The sequence below is a fragment of the Lepisma saccharinum genome, chromosome 22 (genome assembly GCF_977018435.1).
Source record: "Lepisma saccharinum chromosome 22, izLepSacc3.1, whole genome shotgun sequence".
Taxonomy (NCBI): domain Eukaryota; kingdom Metazoa; phylum Arthropoda; class Insecta; order Zygentoma; family Lepismatidae; genus Lepisma; species Lepisma saccharinum.
Genome location: NC_139250.1, coordinates 598,859 through 613,788, shown reverse-complemented (window position 1 = coordinate 613,788; position 14,930 = coordinate 598,859). Strand labels below are relative to the sequence as shown.

Below are 14,930 nucleotides of genomic sequence, written 5' to 3'. Positions count from 1 at the left end.
AAATCTCCACAGCATCATGGTTTAAAGCCCGTCTATGTAAGTCTCGCACACTTCGCGAAACGGAAGGAGTGCCGAGGAACTACAACAACCCACAACCACTAGAATGGTCCCACGGGATACCTCCTGGAGTAACAAAAAATCACTAGCAATTGTGCTCATTTCATCCTCTCACGTTGGATTGGTTGTTAATCCCCCCTCTATATGCAATAAAACGTTAATAGCTACCGTATATTAATATTTACAAAATTTATAAACAAATTATGGCACTGGAAAACTCATGCTCTCAAAACATTTACAATCATATGTACTTTTTTATCACTTTCAAAAAAATAGAATACAATATTTACATCCTTTCCAACACAGTGTAAGAGCTACCTGATTTGAGATACAGAACAACACTCTTGGCTGTCTCTCGCTACGTCACAACCTGGATCACAAAGTTAACTGATAAAAATTGACATATACATACGAAACGTCTTCTGTAAGGTAAATTCATCTTGTACGAAATTTTGTTTGAAGCTGTTTCACTATACGAATACTGGAGAACGTAGGACACACATTTGTAATTGTTTCCCAATACGACGTAGGCGTGACGTTATAATGTTGCCAGAATCCTCGTAAAGCCGATGCAAGCGGACATGACCGTCTGTCCCACGCCCCAGACGAGGGCATAGAACGGGGCCATCTGGAAATTGGAAGCACGATATACGAAGGCCACAGCAGCACTACTCACTACTCCAGAGGTTACGGGGGCCACCACTCCCATCACGAGGATCAACACAGGGAAGAATCTGGAAGAAATTTAGCTTCTCAAGATATTCATCTTTACATATCGAAATCTCAATTTCCATACACGTAATGCATACATAACATTGGGTGTCTATGTATATATGTGGGTTGGAGATTTAATAGTGGCAACTATTTATTTACAATGATATGAAAGAGATACTTCCGTGAAACTTTTACAGCCCTTTGATGTAGTCACCAGCATTGTGTACAACCGTTGCCAGCAATGCGGAAATTGTAGTATACCTGTAACAGCGCCTGTTCTGTTGACGGTTCGAATGGAGGGGTCTATTGCCTGATCTCTAGAATAGTTCAGAAGTGAATGCCCTTCATCTTAGGCATCAGGTCAAAGTCACAGGGGCTTAAGTCCAGGGAGGTACGGGGGAAGATAGAGTACCTGCCAGCCCCATCGAGCCAACAAATCAGCCACAAGTTACGCTACATGCACCCGAGCATTGTCCTGCAGAATGATGGAAGGATTCAGCAGAAAGTGTCACCTCTTCCTTCACAACGCAGGTTGCAGGTTATGTTCCAAAACTGAACAGTAATACTGTGCATTGATTGTCTGTCCTTGAGGATGGTATGCGTTAAGATAACACCATCACAGTCGTACACAAGAATCACCATAACTTTCACATTAGTGGGGTTCTGCCTACACAATTACAGAACCTTAGACCGCCAACTCCAAGGAAGAGTCAGTTTACTGGGAGGGAGGTGTGTGGTATAAGCGAGAAGCACCAGTTCCGTTTCATGCTGTATATACAGCAGCGTTGCCACTATTAAATCTCCAACCAACGTATATCAGCCCATGTGGCCTTTGTTCCTTTCCATACATGTGTCTGCGACACAGGGCGAGTCAAAGGTCAAAGCATACCCTTTTTATTTCAGAAACAGATTAGCACACAGCAAACAAAGGGTGAGGGATTCACACCACAATGAAATCCCATTATCTTGGATTCAGGTCGAGCTGGTTATTCCACAGAAATTCTTGTCTGCAGTCAGATTAACCCAATGAGGTGCAGTACAAAAGTTAGGAACCCCAAAAGTTGAAACCCCCAGAGGACACAGAGCAGAAGGTGTTTTGTGCAATCGTTATCCACCTGTACCAGAACATTTGGAGAAACGGTGTTGCATTACACGATGAAATGCTGGAGGTGGTCTTTGTGGTAAATTTAAACGGCACACGCAGGGGATTTCAGATGACCTCACAGACAGATATCCAGTGGCATGAGATCAGGTGATGTGGGTGGCCATTCCACATGACCATACCATTGAACAATATACCGTTGACGAGCATTTATTCCATACTATTCCATCTGTCAGAAATAACAGGGGAAACTGCAATGTTCAGTCAGAATGGCAGGGAACACAGTTTCCTGTAGCAATGGGAATTTATGATGTTGTTGATGAATATGGGTCCGATAATGTCGGTGCCCCATACTCCACACCACCACACCATCTTAGTGTTATTCCTATACAGCTGCTGACACAGTTCCTGTGGTTCTGACAATTCACTTCAACATTGGCCTCATTATGGAACGAAATGCCCTCTGTGTACGCATATCCGATTACAGAAAAGAATACGGAGAAACAACTTGACCTGAATCCAAGATGGAAGATTTCAATATAGCAGCCATGTTGCAGATATATCCCCCTTCACTTTTGTTGGCTGGGAACTCAGATATTTAGTTTTCCACTTTATTCTGCTGACTACCACGGCAAAGTGATTTGCGCACCATGCTCCGATGCCAGGGGTCCCGGGTTCGAATCCCATCCTGGACATGGGTGCCCCTTCATCACCATCTTCGTGGTTAGCCAGAAGTTATTCCTGCAATGAAAGGTGTATTGTGACTTTTGGCTCACCCTGTATGCTCCCACACACACAAACAGGGTGTCATGTAACGTTTTGCTGTACCGGGATCATGAAAACTGAAATTGAATGTATAATGTGATGTGCAAAATTATTAATCTTGGACCATGAAATAAGAGCACCACTGCACATATCAAGAAACGGAAGAATATAAAATATTTGTCAACACTCATAAAGCAGAGATATATAAAATCTCATATGTTCCATGAAGAAAAGTGGTACTTCATTTACCCTATTAATTAATGGTTACAACTAGGTGACTGTGGATTGATATTGAGGCAATGCACACATTCAAGCAAAATTTATAAGGGAAAACACAAAGGTTTCATATAAAAGTGAAAACAAAACATGATGCTTTGGCGTGAAATCTCCCTAAGTACTCACTTTCCCAGTTTGTGTTTCCTGAGTGTTGCGAACGCGATGCCAGCAGCTGTAATGTGAACGAAGATGGAGGAGAAGAGAGCCCAAAGAAACATGTGGTACCACATCTCTGCAAGAGAAAGGTTAGTGTCAATGCAATCAATGCAGCAGGATTTCCACTCACCTGGAAAGAATAGGGATTTACAATTTCAAAAAGAAATAGTTCAAAACCTGGACAAGTCAGGGAACATAAGTGAATTTGAGTTTTTCATGTACTTCGACAACAACAACGTAATTAAGACTTGTTTCCATGAAAGAAAACACACTAAATATGCTGAACAAGGCAGCCGTTATTTCAATGAAAAACACTTAAGAGCATGAGGAACAGTTTCCGCGAGGCTCTACCTTCTGCGGCACTGTTGCCAACTTAGCTCTTTTGGAACCAGATCTGGCTCCTTCGTGCACTCATTTAGTTGTGAACTGGGGCACCCACCCCCATTTTCCACTCGCTCCGGCCCACATAGATAAACTTTTGCCATATATATATATATACACACACATTTTGCATGTGACGTGATATTGGCTGCATCACCCCACCCACTCTTACCTCCCCAGCTACTTTTTTATAGTGCTGTGGCTGACATGGATATGACATTATATTGATATCCAGGAATCCTTTAATTTCGATTCCATATGACCATCGGTGGATTATTGAGATGGGTGATGCCGCCGGATCCAGACGGTGAAAACTAAGAATAAATTGTCGTTACTTTAAAGTTAATAGTAATAGTATGCAGCCTTCGTAAATCTAGCTCCTTGAGTTAGTTTTAACTCCATTTAGGTTGAAATTTAGCTCTTTTACGCTCATCAGCTTTGGCAACACTGCCATGACGGCCATAGGTAGTAACGAGAAATGCATTGCGCTTATGGGAGTATTATTTTATTTGTACTCTTGGGAATATCAAACTTCCGATGACAAAGAAAAATATATATCAACGGAAAGAGAACAGATTGAAGCTGTGATTGACAAGCGGAAATGTTGAAATTTCCATTTGATTAGCCGTAACTTGAAGTTGAAATTTGGTTCTCCATAAGGTATATATGGGATTCTGAAAATTCTTATTCATCATATTTTTAAAATACTGTGTCTAGCTTAATAATCAACATACAAAAACACTTCCAACATGGAGAGAAATTCACGTTGTTTTTATTTTTTAAGTAGCAGTAGCCATTCGGATGATATTGAAATAAATGCCCAACTGGTGCGAAACTGTAACTCTTTCCCTCAACGCATGATGTTTGGTTCTGTGGCTGATAAGAGGGTTGAAATGGAATGTGTTAAGTGTTTTTCACTGAAATAAAGTCTGCCTTGGTCAGGATATCTAGTGTTTTTTCTAAAGTAATGATTCACCATGTGTTGAAAATTATGTGAGATGAGATGACACCATCAAATAACATGTTATTAATGTTAAATAATGGTGCATGGCATTTCTCAGTTGAGAAAACTGCATTCTTGATCCACTGGTAGTAGTTGATTACGGACAAAACTACCTACACTCTATCCCTGGAATCTGTAGACCAAGGCCGTGCATAGCAGCAGAGAAGGAGAGGAAATTGAGTGGGAGAGAGAATCAGTACATGCTGCTGGAAGGCTGGTAACGGCAGTTGTTTTTTTTTCCATCCATGCAATCCTGTTCCCTCTCACGTCTTAATTGGTGGAGCCATCTCACATCACTACTTGCACACACACTTGTTTTCGTTCGCTTGCTCCAGAGCGTAAGTACACATTTTACGTAGTATTTTGTTCTTCCTCGTCATTTTGATAAAACAAATTAAATAAATTGATGTGTTTATGCAGACAAACCTAAGCATTCCTGTGGAAACTACTGTGTTTAAAAGAAACCACCATATCCTGCATGTTGCGCGAGACTTCATAAGGGCAAATGATTGGATTTCATGGCATTTAAAGGTCGAATACTGGTCAGTGTAAAGACTAAATTCCCTGTGCAACAGCCTCTTGAGAGTCAGGGCCTGCCGATCGGCATTTAGTTGGGAGTTACGTGGTCAGTGCATAGTGTCCCATCACAACTGTTGCCATCAAGTTGCTCCCCAATTGGCCTCATAAAGCTGACTACAGGCACATATTTTTGGTAAATAAAAAAAACAAATTTCGGATTCAAAAGCGGTAAATAAAATAAAATAATGTTGTTATAGCGGTGAAAAAATCTGATCGAAAGCGGTATATAAAATGACATTTTGGTTTTAAAATTGGGACTATAATCCTATATTTGATTAAAAAACTGCACTTATTACACAAAATAAACATATCCCTTCTAATAGCACATTTATGTTGTTACCAGAGTATTAAGTTTATTCCTGTATAAAGGGGCCCATTTTTTCTTCTCAAATATTTACAGCAGAATTAATTAATTTTCCGTGAATTTCATGACTCACAGGATAATTCAGACTTCAGAAATATTTCAGTAAATAAACTCTACATTTCATAGTTGCATTTTTCATCATTTCGGGACAAGAGGGTAGGAAAATTAACGTCACACCTTTCGGAAACATGAAAAATTAACATCACAGTGTGTAAGATCACATTTCGTGTTTTCATCAAAAATGAAATATGCATGCCTCTAATGATGACACACTTCTCACTGTGAACATATTCTACATTACGGAAAATTACTACATGCCCATTACTAACATGTATACTTTACTTTCATTGCTCATCTCTTTGTTATAAATACCCCTGTTCCAAATCATATGAATTCTTTACATGTCTAAATTCACAGTGCGATTTTTCCCCTATGACCGTACTACACAACAAGCAGTCACAGAGTAATGCACCCATCTACATTTTTCATATTCTGTAACTATGTTTTGTGTGAAATGTTTAAGTAGGTTACGCAGGTTAGGTTTCATTGCAATAGTATCCCTCGTTTTTTTCTTTATGCATAGCCAAATGGTCAGCACTCTCACCTTTGGTGTGCGTGGTCCCAGGTTCAATTCCCAGCATCATGATGACAATTTGGAAACATTCCAAAAGAAGAAGTATCCGGCTCTGGTTTCGCAAGCCAGAAAACAGCAGCGATGGGCCTCAATGTGTTGACCGTGGCAAGCCTTGCTGTCAGAAGGCTTGTTGCAGTCTAGAGTTTAGTTGATATCAAAAAAACCTTTTTCATGACAAAGACACACATCATCATCATCCTTCGCAGTTTCCTGCCTCTGGTTTGATTGATTGATTTGGTGTTTTAAGTCCACTTTGTGCACAGTAAGACTAATCGGGTCTGGACCTACAGTTTTTTAAAGTGGGATCCAAACCACGATGTGCCTCTGCCAGGTTTGAACCCAGGACCCTCCTGCCTCCGGCTGGTAAAACATAGAAAGGAAGTCCCATGCCACTGGGTGCTTTCTTCTGAGGGTTGAGGAGTCACATCGAAGAAAGCTCTAAGCTATTAGGACAGTCCAGCTGCTCGAGTGACGACAAAGAGACACATACAGAAGTTAAAATTTATGGATGCAAGAAGTTTTGCGTTTTACTTCTTAGCACAAAATTTGGAGTGAATGTACAATATAGAGAATGTCTCCAATTTCGTTAATATTTGGTATACTAACTAAATTCGGCCTTCTAATCACGAATCTGTTGTTAAAATGCGGGGTTCACGTCTGAAAATCGCGAAAAAAGCCGATGTAAGTGGATTTTTATTTTTTTGAGCTGTATCACATTTCTTTAGGAACAAAATTTTAACCAAGCTTGCCTAACCTAACCGGAAATGGTTTGTGGGGCTACCCGTGCATAATGTACTGATTCGAAGGGCAAAATTAGTTAATCTACCAAATATTAATGAAATTCAAGATAATTTCTTACCCTAACCTTACCGGAAATGGTTTGTGGGGATATGAGTTAAATGTTTTCCCAATGAGCACATATTGTAACAAAATATAAGTTTTGTAGCACTAACTTCCTCACTACGCAACATGCAATTTTTCTAGAACAACGCTTGAACACAGTTGCCAAACTGTAATCAAAGATCGCGGTAATGAAAAACGTAATTTTGCAACATATATAAGTGTACAATTTTTACATGTCACCCCCAAATCTTAACTCCACATACGTTACCAGGACTGCATGTTTAGTGAGTATAAGAAGTAGGAAAGAAATGGAGACATTCTCTATATTGTACATTCATACCCAAAATTTCACCTGCTTTCCATGATTTAAATGAACTTCAAAGGTTAAACACATATTCAAACTTGAAATGCTTTCCTGATTCTTAATTCTTACCTGGAAATGTGTTTAGAGGGTCACTGGGAGTTAGCCAGAAAACATTCACCACAGAATCTAACTCTGACATCCTGGAAAGTGCTGGTCAGGTACAGACATCAAAACCTGCACAGGCATTGGGCTACATGGTGTGCACACTCTGACTTCTCTTCACACTGACACCACACGGATAATTCATTTCCTGCAACACAAATCATAATTTGAATAATGCTTGAATAAAACTTCAGAATAAAGTTATTTATTTTTAAATGGACATGTATTGATTGATTTGTTAATTCATATTGTTTGTAAAAAAAGAAATTGATACCAGAAACATGCATCAATGTTGAATACTTTAGAAGTTATAGGGGTCTAAATGTTATTTGGTTGATTTGGCATTTTAAGTCCACTTTATGCACAGTAAGACAAATCAGGACTGGACCTACAGTTTAAAGTGGGATCTGAACCACTATGTGCCTCCACCAGTTATCAAACCTGGGACCCCTTGATTCCAAGGCGATTATGTCTAAATGTTATTAAAATACCAAATATCACTCAACAATATGATGGAGTTTGTGTAGAACAATATTCATAAAATTGCAAATATTGGTCCTCTACCTTATCCAACGCAAAATACCATATCCCCCAAGCCTTAATAATACTCCAGCAAAAATTATAGTATTTGTGTTTGCAAATATGGTTCACTTATGTACTGGTAAACTGCAATTAACAAATATATATGCTACAATATTAAAGAAATACATGTGGTAATTGCAAGAATTTTACATAGATTTGCTACCTGCAATGGAACATTCCCACATCACACAAAACACCTTCCTGTTGTTCGACAATGCTACAGGAACTTATTATGGTAAGTAGTTTCTTCTGTAAAAATAAATAAATGTGTCTGAAGGATAGTAAACTAGTACCGGTTAGGCAGCACTCCTTTCGTTCAATTTAGCATGTACGGACATCGGCTTGTAGCAGCAGCAATAGCGCGTATTGTGCTCTCGTGCAGAAAGCAAATGGTGGCAGCAGCAATAGCACGTAGGAAATAGATTTTCATAGAAAACCACATACATTCGCATTAAAATGGATCAAAACTACATTCCCCGAACATCAACAACGCTACAGAAAATGATTTGCGTAAGTACTTTCTCCTGTAAATTTGAAGAAATTCGTCTCCGGTATAGTAAAGTGTTACCGCCTAACCTACCTAGTAGGCATACCTCATCCCAGTGATGGATCGTGGGGCTATTGTGAATTTTTTGGGCTAACATCAATGGTTTTTGGGGCTACCCATGGATGGTTTGTGGGAAATAAGGAACAACAGTAAGTACTCGTTAATGTAAGAAATATACATTATTTTCGTTAGAAATTCATTATTTCACCTAAAGAAATGTTCCGCAATGCAGAATAGTATGTTAGCAATGTAAAAAATTGCGAAATAAATCATTGATAGGTGTCTCCGGTATAGTAAAGTAGTACCATAATTTTCACTAATGAATAACGATTAAGAATTACGGATGCAAATAAAAAAAGTCATCAGCCAAAGAAGCATGTTCCATTGTAGCTATGTCAACATTTGTAGGTAATTTATCACAGTCGGATCACACGCACTGTTCACTCTCGCTCTGCTGAAAAGAAATACTTTCTGACAATAATCCCAATTAAGAGAAGATAATGCTGAACGAAAAGTCAGGTGTGCTGAATCTACACGATAGTTCACGCATTTTCAGTCTCATTGTATTTACGTTCTAAGTGGAATAAGTACTGATACCTGCATTTTTACTAGCACCCACAATATACAGACATTTCTGGTAAGACACTAATTTATATGGGCAGAATATGTACTAAACAAACTGCAACGTAATCAACACTGGCGCGTCAATCGATTATGTTGAATGAACGAAAACGAATTCTTTGGTTTAGCCTTTCTCCCTTTGTAAAGCAATGAATTATGAAGTACATGCAAACTAGCATAGTCAGCGTCAATGTTTTCAGAGCCAAAAATAGAATAAAATACTTTATGTCTTGTACCTGAGTTTGTTTGGCATTATTTTTATAGTTGTAAAAGTTAGTGGAGACATCGTAAATAAGTTGCACATAATCACATACACACACTATTTTTTCTCAGTAATGATGCGCTCTTCTTCTTTTTCCTCTTCTCCAGGCCAATCTTAGAGAAAACAATCGAGAAGCGTTTACGTGTTTTAACCTCGTGAAACATGGTCAAAATGCATGTCAATATAAATAAGCAAATGATGAAACAAGAAAACAGGAACCATAGAGTGCAATAAGTTGTAAGAGCTTCTTCTTAGAACAAAATACACATGTGAAGAAAATGTGACATTTTTAATATTTCAAAACAGAGTCTCAACTACCATTGTATTTATGCTACATGCTCTATATTATGTTCTCGTTGTAGTAGGAACTCCCGCAAATAGATGGCGCTGCAGTTAATTTCACGGTTCGTAGTAGGAATCCCTGCCGCTGGATGACGCTGCAGTCAATTTCACCGTGAGAAAGCATAGACGACACCGTGAGAAAGCCAGCTTTCCTGAATTGCACACGGGTTTATCATGGCAAACTTAACTTCTTATTGCAAGTATGGAATTTTGCCTGGTGTGGTAGCAGCTACAACAACGTGCCCACTTTCATAGCGGATGTGAATTCTGTGAAGTTCAAGCTCTGATCGATTAGCGGAACCGAATGCAGATTAATATTACCAAATAAATTAATAATGCAGATAGTACTTAGGTTTGTTAGAAGATAGACAGTGCTCGAAGTAAGAGGGGAAGGGAGGTATCATCCCAGGTAGCACAATTTTCGCAATGCATCCCCCAAGCTGTCTTATCGTTACCATGTTAAACCATAGGAGCATCCCCAAACTAAATCCAAGGCTTGACCAATCATCCTCCGACTAACATTTTCCACTTCAAGCACGTCCTTCACATCAAAATCTACAGCAGAAAGATGAAAGGGTAATTGAATTAACCAGGCACCCTAAAAGTTCAACATCCCCTAACATTTTTCACGAAGACCCAAATTTTGGTAATTTTGACCAGTAGCGTACGCAGGATTTCATCAAGGGGGGTGTTATTTCTAAAACTTTTTTTCCAAATTCACATTACCATTGTTTTATTATACTTTAATTAAATAATAATAATCACAATTAATTAATAATACTTATAATTAATTAATTAGCTAAATTAATACTAATAATACTACTAATACCACTACTTCTACTATTAAGTAGTAGAGATCTACATAAATATAGTATTTATGAAAACATTAGAACGAAATTACTTTCTAGTCATTCGATTTTTATCAAATCCTGGGAGCATTTTTTTGTTTCTTTGTTACGAAATAATTGTCTGGTCTACGAGGTGAGGCATTTCAAGGGTGAAGAAGATTCATAAATACAAGAAAATATATTAAAATAAATTGAAATAATCAAAGAATGGAACTCGTCCAAGAAGCTGCGGTGATCTGGTCGGTAGAGCGTCTGACAAGTGACAATCACGCGGGAGATCCGGATTCGATTCCCGAAATTGGTTGGAATTTTTCCGGTTTCTTCCCCGCATAAATGTCCCCGATAATTCACATCTGGATTGTCTCCCTGTTCTTACCAATAAAACATTTTACAATAGTTAAGCTTATTTTCGTTTGAATAATTGTCCAGTCAACAAGGTGACACATTTTAAAGAGATACATTCAAACGTGCTGCGGTAAACAATACAATGGGAAGGCGAATTGGTGACTGTATTCTTGTCCGCCTAGCCTTTGTCTATACATTAGCCTCTTACAACGTACCAACAACTTTATTTAGTTAATTCTCATTGTTCACACACAAAAAAAATACATGTTCGTTGAACACTGGTGTACGTAGAGGGATGGTCGATGGTGTTCCAGCCCCTACCGAAATTTTGAGAAAATCAGAATTTTCAAATAAAAATCCGTTAAGAACTTTAAAAAATCAAAATGTGTAAATGCGAAACCTCTTTTAAAGTAAATCCCGATTACCATTTATGTCTTTGAATACAATTTTAATAGACTCAAAAGCTCCAAAAATACGAAATATTTTATTATGCATCCTGCCCTCCAAAACGAAGCCATGTGATATCCACATTTACTATTCCAGCCCCTCCCGAAAAAAAATCCTGCGTACGGTAGTGTATTGAACATTGTTGCAACTGAGATACAAAACAACTTTTTTCTCCTTTAAATTATAGTTACCCTAACGTAACCTCAGAAACTCGTGTTTATTTTCAAGGCATCACTCTGAAAGACGCGTGTGTTTGGAATGCTGTGCTTTTCTCCATGCTGCATGGAAATAATAATTCAAATTATTATTATTATTATTATTATTAGTAATAGTAGTAGAAGTAGTAATAGTAATAGTAATATTATTGTCCCAGATCTTTGACTGTGAAAAATTGGCCATTTAATTTTTTTCCACAGTATTTTTCATAATATTTCACAAGGTCAAGGGGGGGTTAAACCCCGTAACCCCCCCTTGCGTACGCCACTGATTTTGACTAATTTTTCCCTTACACCTTCCTAAATAGGAATTTACACCTCTGTGATGCAAAATTCTAGACAAACGCTGTAAACTTTAAACTGTGGATCCAGTAGTGATTAGCTTATCTAAGCAAAATGGTGGACTTCAAAGTAACAATTTTGACATGCTATTCAGGAGCACCAAGAAATGTTCGTAAGTTTTTGTCAACTGCTGAAGGTCTATGCAAACATCCCAAAATAGCAAAAGAGACTAAATTTACCTGTTTTGTTAATTATTTGATAGACTACATATTAATTAGCAATGTTAATGCACAAAGATAGGAAACCAATGAATATTAGAATTCATTAGTGCAGATTCTTAAAAAAATGATGTTCATCAAAATATAGGCTTAAGTGACATAAAGCAAAGTAATTGTTATATTTGATAATAGTAATTAATAGTGATCCAAACTTTAACAGATATTTCGCACCAGGGACGTAGCTAGGGTGATCAGTTAGGAGGGGGGACGCAAATGTCAGAATTTTCTCTATCAAATCATTAAGAAAATTAGCAACATTATGATTAGCTTTGTAGAATCCTCCAGGAATTTTAAAACACGCTGTACCTGTCTGTCTGTCTGTGTGTGTGTGTGTGTGTGTGTGTGTGTGTGTGTGTGTGTGTGTGTGTATCTATATATAAATATATATATACACACATATATGGAGGGAAGAGAGATACAAGGAGTCAGAGGCGTAATCACAAATTCTTGTCTGGGGGGATAAGTATTTAGATCCAATGCGATTGCCAGAAATTTTTATTGGAGGTCAGCCCAATAATAATAATTATAATTAGTAGATTGGTTGTATTAGTATGCTTCTAATTACTCGTATTATTAAAAACAAATAACCCAATTTATTAAAAAAATATTATCACTATTATTATTATTATATGCTAGGGGAGACTTTTCATCTCGATCCAGCACAACTGTTTGCTTTATTTTAGGGGGGGGGGCATATCCATCATCGGGAAATAGCATAACTACAGATTATTTACCTACCTTGGGAAACGATTGGATATCTCCATCTTAAAGGCGTGATTTTAATATAGCCTATTTGATTTCAGCGTCATCATCGTAAAATGGCTGAACTACATATTATTTACCTCCTTTTGGAAAAGATTGGATACCTCCATGTTAAAAGCATAATTTTAATATATTTGATTCCAACGCTATCATCGGAAAATTGTTGAACTACAGATTATTTACCTCCCTTAGTAAAATATTGGGTAACTCCATTTTAAAAGCCGGATGTTAATGCTTGATTTTAGCGCCATCATCGGGAAATGGCTGAACTATTGATTTTCTACGTCCCATGGGAATAGATTGGATACCTCCATGTTAAAAGCGTAATTTAAATACATTAGATTCCAGCGCAATCATCGAGAAGTATCAGAACTACACGTTGGAAGTATGTATCTTCTCCCAGAGGGAGGTAAATAATCTATAGTTCAGCAATTTCCCGATGATGGTGGTAAAATCACATGTATTAGAATCATGGTTTTAACATGGAGGTATCCAATTTTTTCCCAATGGAGATAAATTATCTGTAGTTCAACAATTTGCCGATGTCGCTGGAATCTAATTACACTTTTAACATGGAGGTATCCAATCTATTCCCATGGGACGTAAATAATAATCAATAGTTCAGCCATTTCGGGATGATGGTGCTGGAATCAAATATATTAAAATCAAACTTTTATTATGGAGGTTTCCAATCTTTTCCCAATGGAGGTAAGTAATGTGTCTTTCAGCAATTTCATGATGTTGGCGCTGGAACAACTATATTAAAATCACTGTTTTAACATGGAATATCCAATATTTTCCAAAGGAAGGTAAATAATATGTAGTTCAATAATTTCCCGGTGATGGCTCTGGAATCAAATATATTATAATTGTGATTTTAACATGGAGGTATCGAAACTTTTCCCATGGGAGGTAAATCTGTAGTTCAATTCGCACCCAAGTAAAAAGAGATACGTGTCAAGTGTATACGAATAAATGGTAGCAGTATGAAATGCCGCAGATGAAATCCTCAAGTGTCGCTTGTAGCTTTCGCGTGAAATCGCTTCTATTTATAATTCCATGTGCAGGTCTGGAGGAGAGAACACACAATTTCAGTTTTTGTAAGAATTTATTGTATTTTATCTAATGCCTATGTACAATTGTAAAAATATATTTCTTTCTTTTTTTGTGGTAACGGAGGTTTTGTGGAGGCGTCAGGGGCGTTCGCAACAAGGTCCGCGGGGGCAGCGTCTGCTTCCTTTCAGTCATTCCCAGCGACTTACTTCGCAAGCGAGGGTTGTTGCTGTGGCGAACGCTGCCCAAGGCCTCAGCAGGAGCAGTCGCACGCGCAACGTCTCACGCGCTTGTCTCGGTGATGGACGTCGAAGGGCTCAGGTATGGAGCGGGGCTGCACGTCTGCAAAGGAAAAAGCATTCTCAACACAAATCAGCAAACTTCCACATATTTACCAGTTATTTTCATCATATCTGTAGAAACGAAATACGACTCTAGATCTTGGGCCTGTCTTAGCAAAGACGTTCATGAAAATGCCTCTCATTAAAAATAATTTAAGAAAAGAAAGGTCAAGCTGTATAGGATTCTACTAGAGTTCTTTGGGAGAATGGCTAGAAATTTGAACTAACTTCGTGACGACGTAAGCCTCCTCCAGAAATACGTAGACAGCAGACAATGTAACCGAAACGAATAAACGTACTCTAGTGTTGACTTGTAAGTAAGAATTAGAAGGGATATTCTTATAGACTGTACTAGTCAATAACGAAATTCTAAAATCCCGTCCCAAACGCCGGGATCAAAAAAGATAAAGAAATCCCATCTTGGTCCGTACGGACTCATTTACCATCCCTCACATCCATAGACTGTACACATAAAAATAAAATAAATGTACTTTACATTTGCTCTTGCATTTTCAATAGTCCTTTTTTCAAACAGAAAAGATACAAAAATTCAATTTACATCAGTTGATGGATTTCCAGTCAACAAGTGAACTTTCTTTCTTCTTTTTTAAGTTTCCGCCAAATTATCCTCAAGCTAGAAAAAGTACGGAAAGTTCAATTTGAGC

The 14,930-nt window shown here is 38.0% G+C and overlaps 2 protein-coding genes across 2 annotated transcripts in view; both read right to left on the bottom strand.

The window, feature by feature from the left end:
* Positions 1–408: 408 nt before the first annotated feature.
* On the bottom strand, positions 409–9,454 carry LOC146004573 (transmembrane protein 170A). The gene is made up of 4 exons (XM_083143444.1): positions 9,327–9,454; positions 7,308–7,488; positions 3,041–3,146; positions 409–791 (listed from the first exon to the last, which is right to left on the bottom strand). The coding sequence occupies exons 2-4, from the start codon at positions 7,375–7,377 to the stop codon at positions 596–598; spliced, it is 372 nt and encodes a 123-aa protein (XP_082999570.1). The 5' UTR covers positions 7,378–7,488; positions 9,327–9,454; the 3' UTR covers positions 409–595.
* A 4,513-nt stretch (positions 9,455–13,967) lies between these two features.
* Positions 13,968–14,930, bottom strand: part of Msr-110 (DUF3736 domain-containing protein Msr-110) — a 74,645-nt gene continuing 73,682 nt past the window's right edge. The window contains exon 7 of the mRNA XM_083143452.1: positions 13,968–14,266. Coding sequence (XP_082999578.1) covers positions 14,178–14,266 — 89 coding nt within the window. The 3' untranslated portion in view covers positions 13,968–14,177. The remainder of the gene's footprint in view (positions 14,267–14,930) is intronic.

Bases quoted from the DNA above. Each gene is read 5' to 3' on its own strand.
- LOC146004573 (XM_083143444.1), bottom strand. From the start codon at position 7,377: ATGTCAGAGTTAGATTCTGTGGTGAATGTTTTCTGGCTAACTCCCAGT. The intron at 3,147-7,307 runs GTAAGAATTAAG...TTTCTCTTGCAG, and splicing joins CCCTCTAAACACATTTCCAG to AGATGTGGTACCACATGTTT. The intron at 792-3,040 runs GTGAGTACTTAG...AATTTCTTCCAG, and splicing joins AGGAAACACAAACTGGGAAA to ATTCTTCCCTGTGTTGATCC.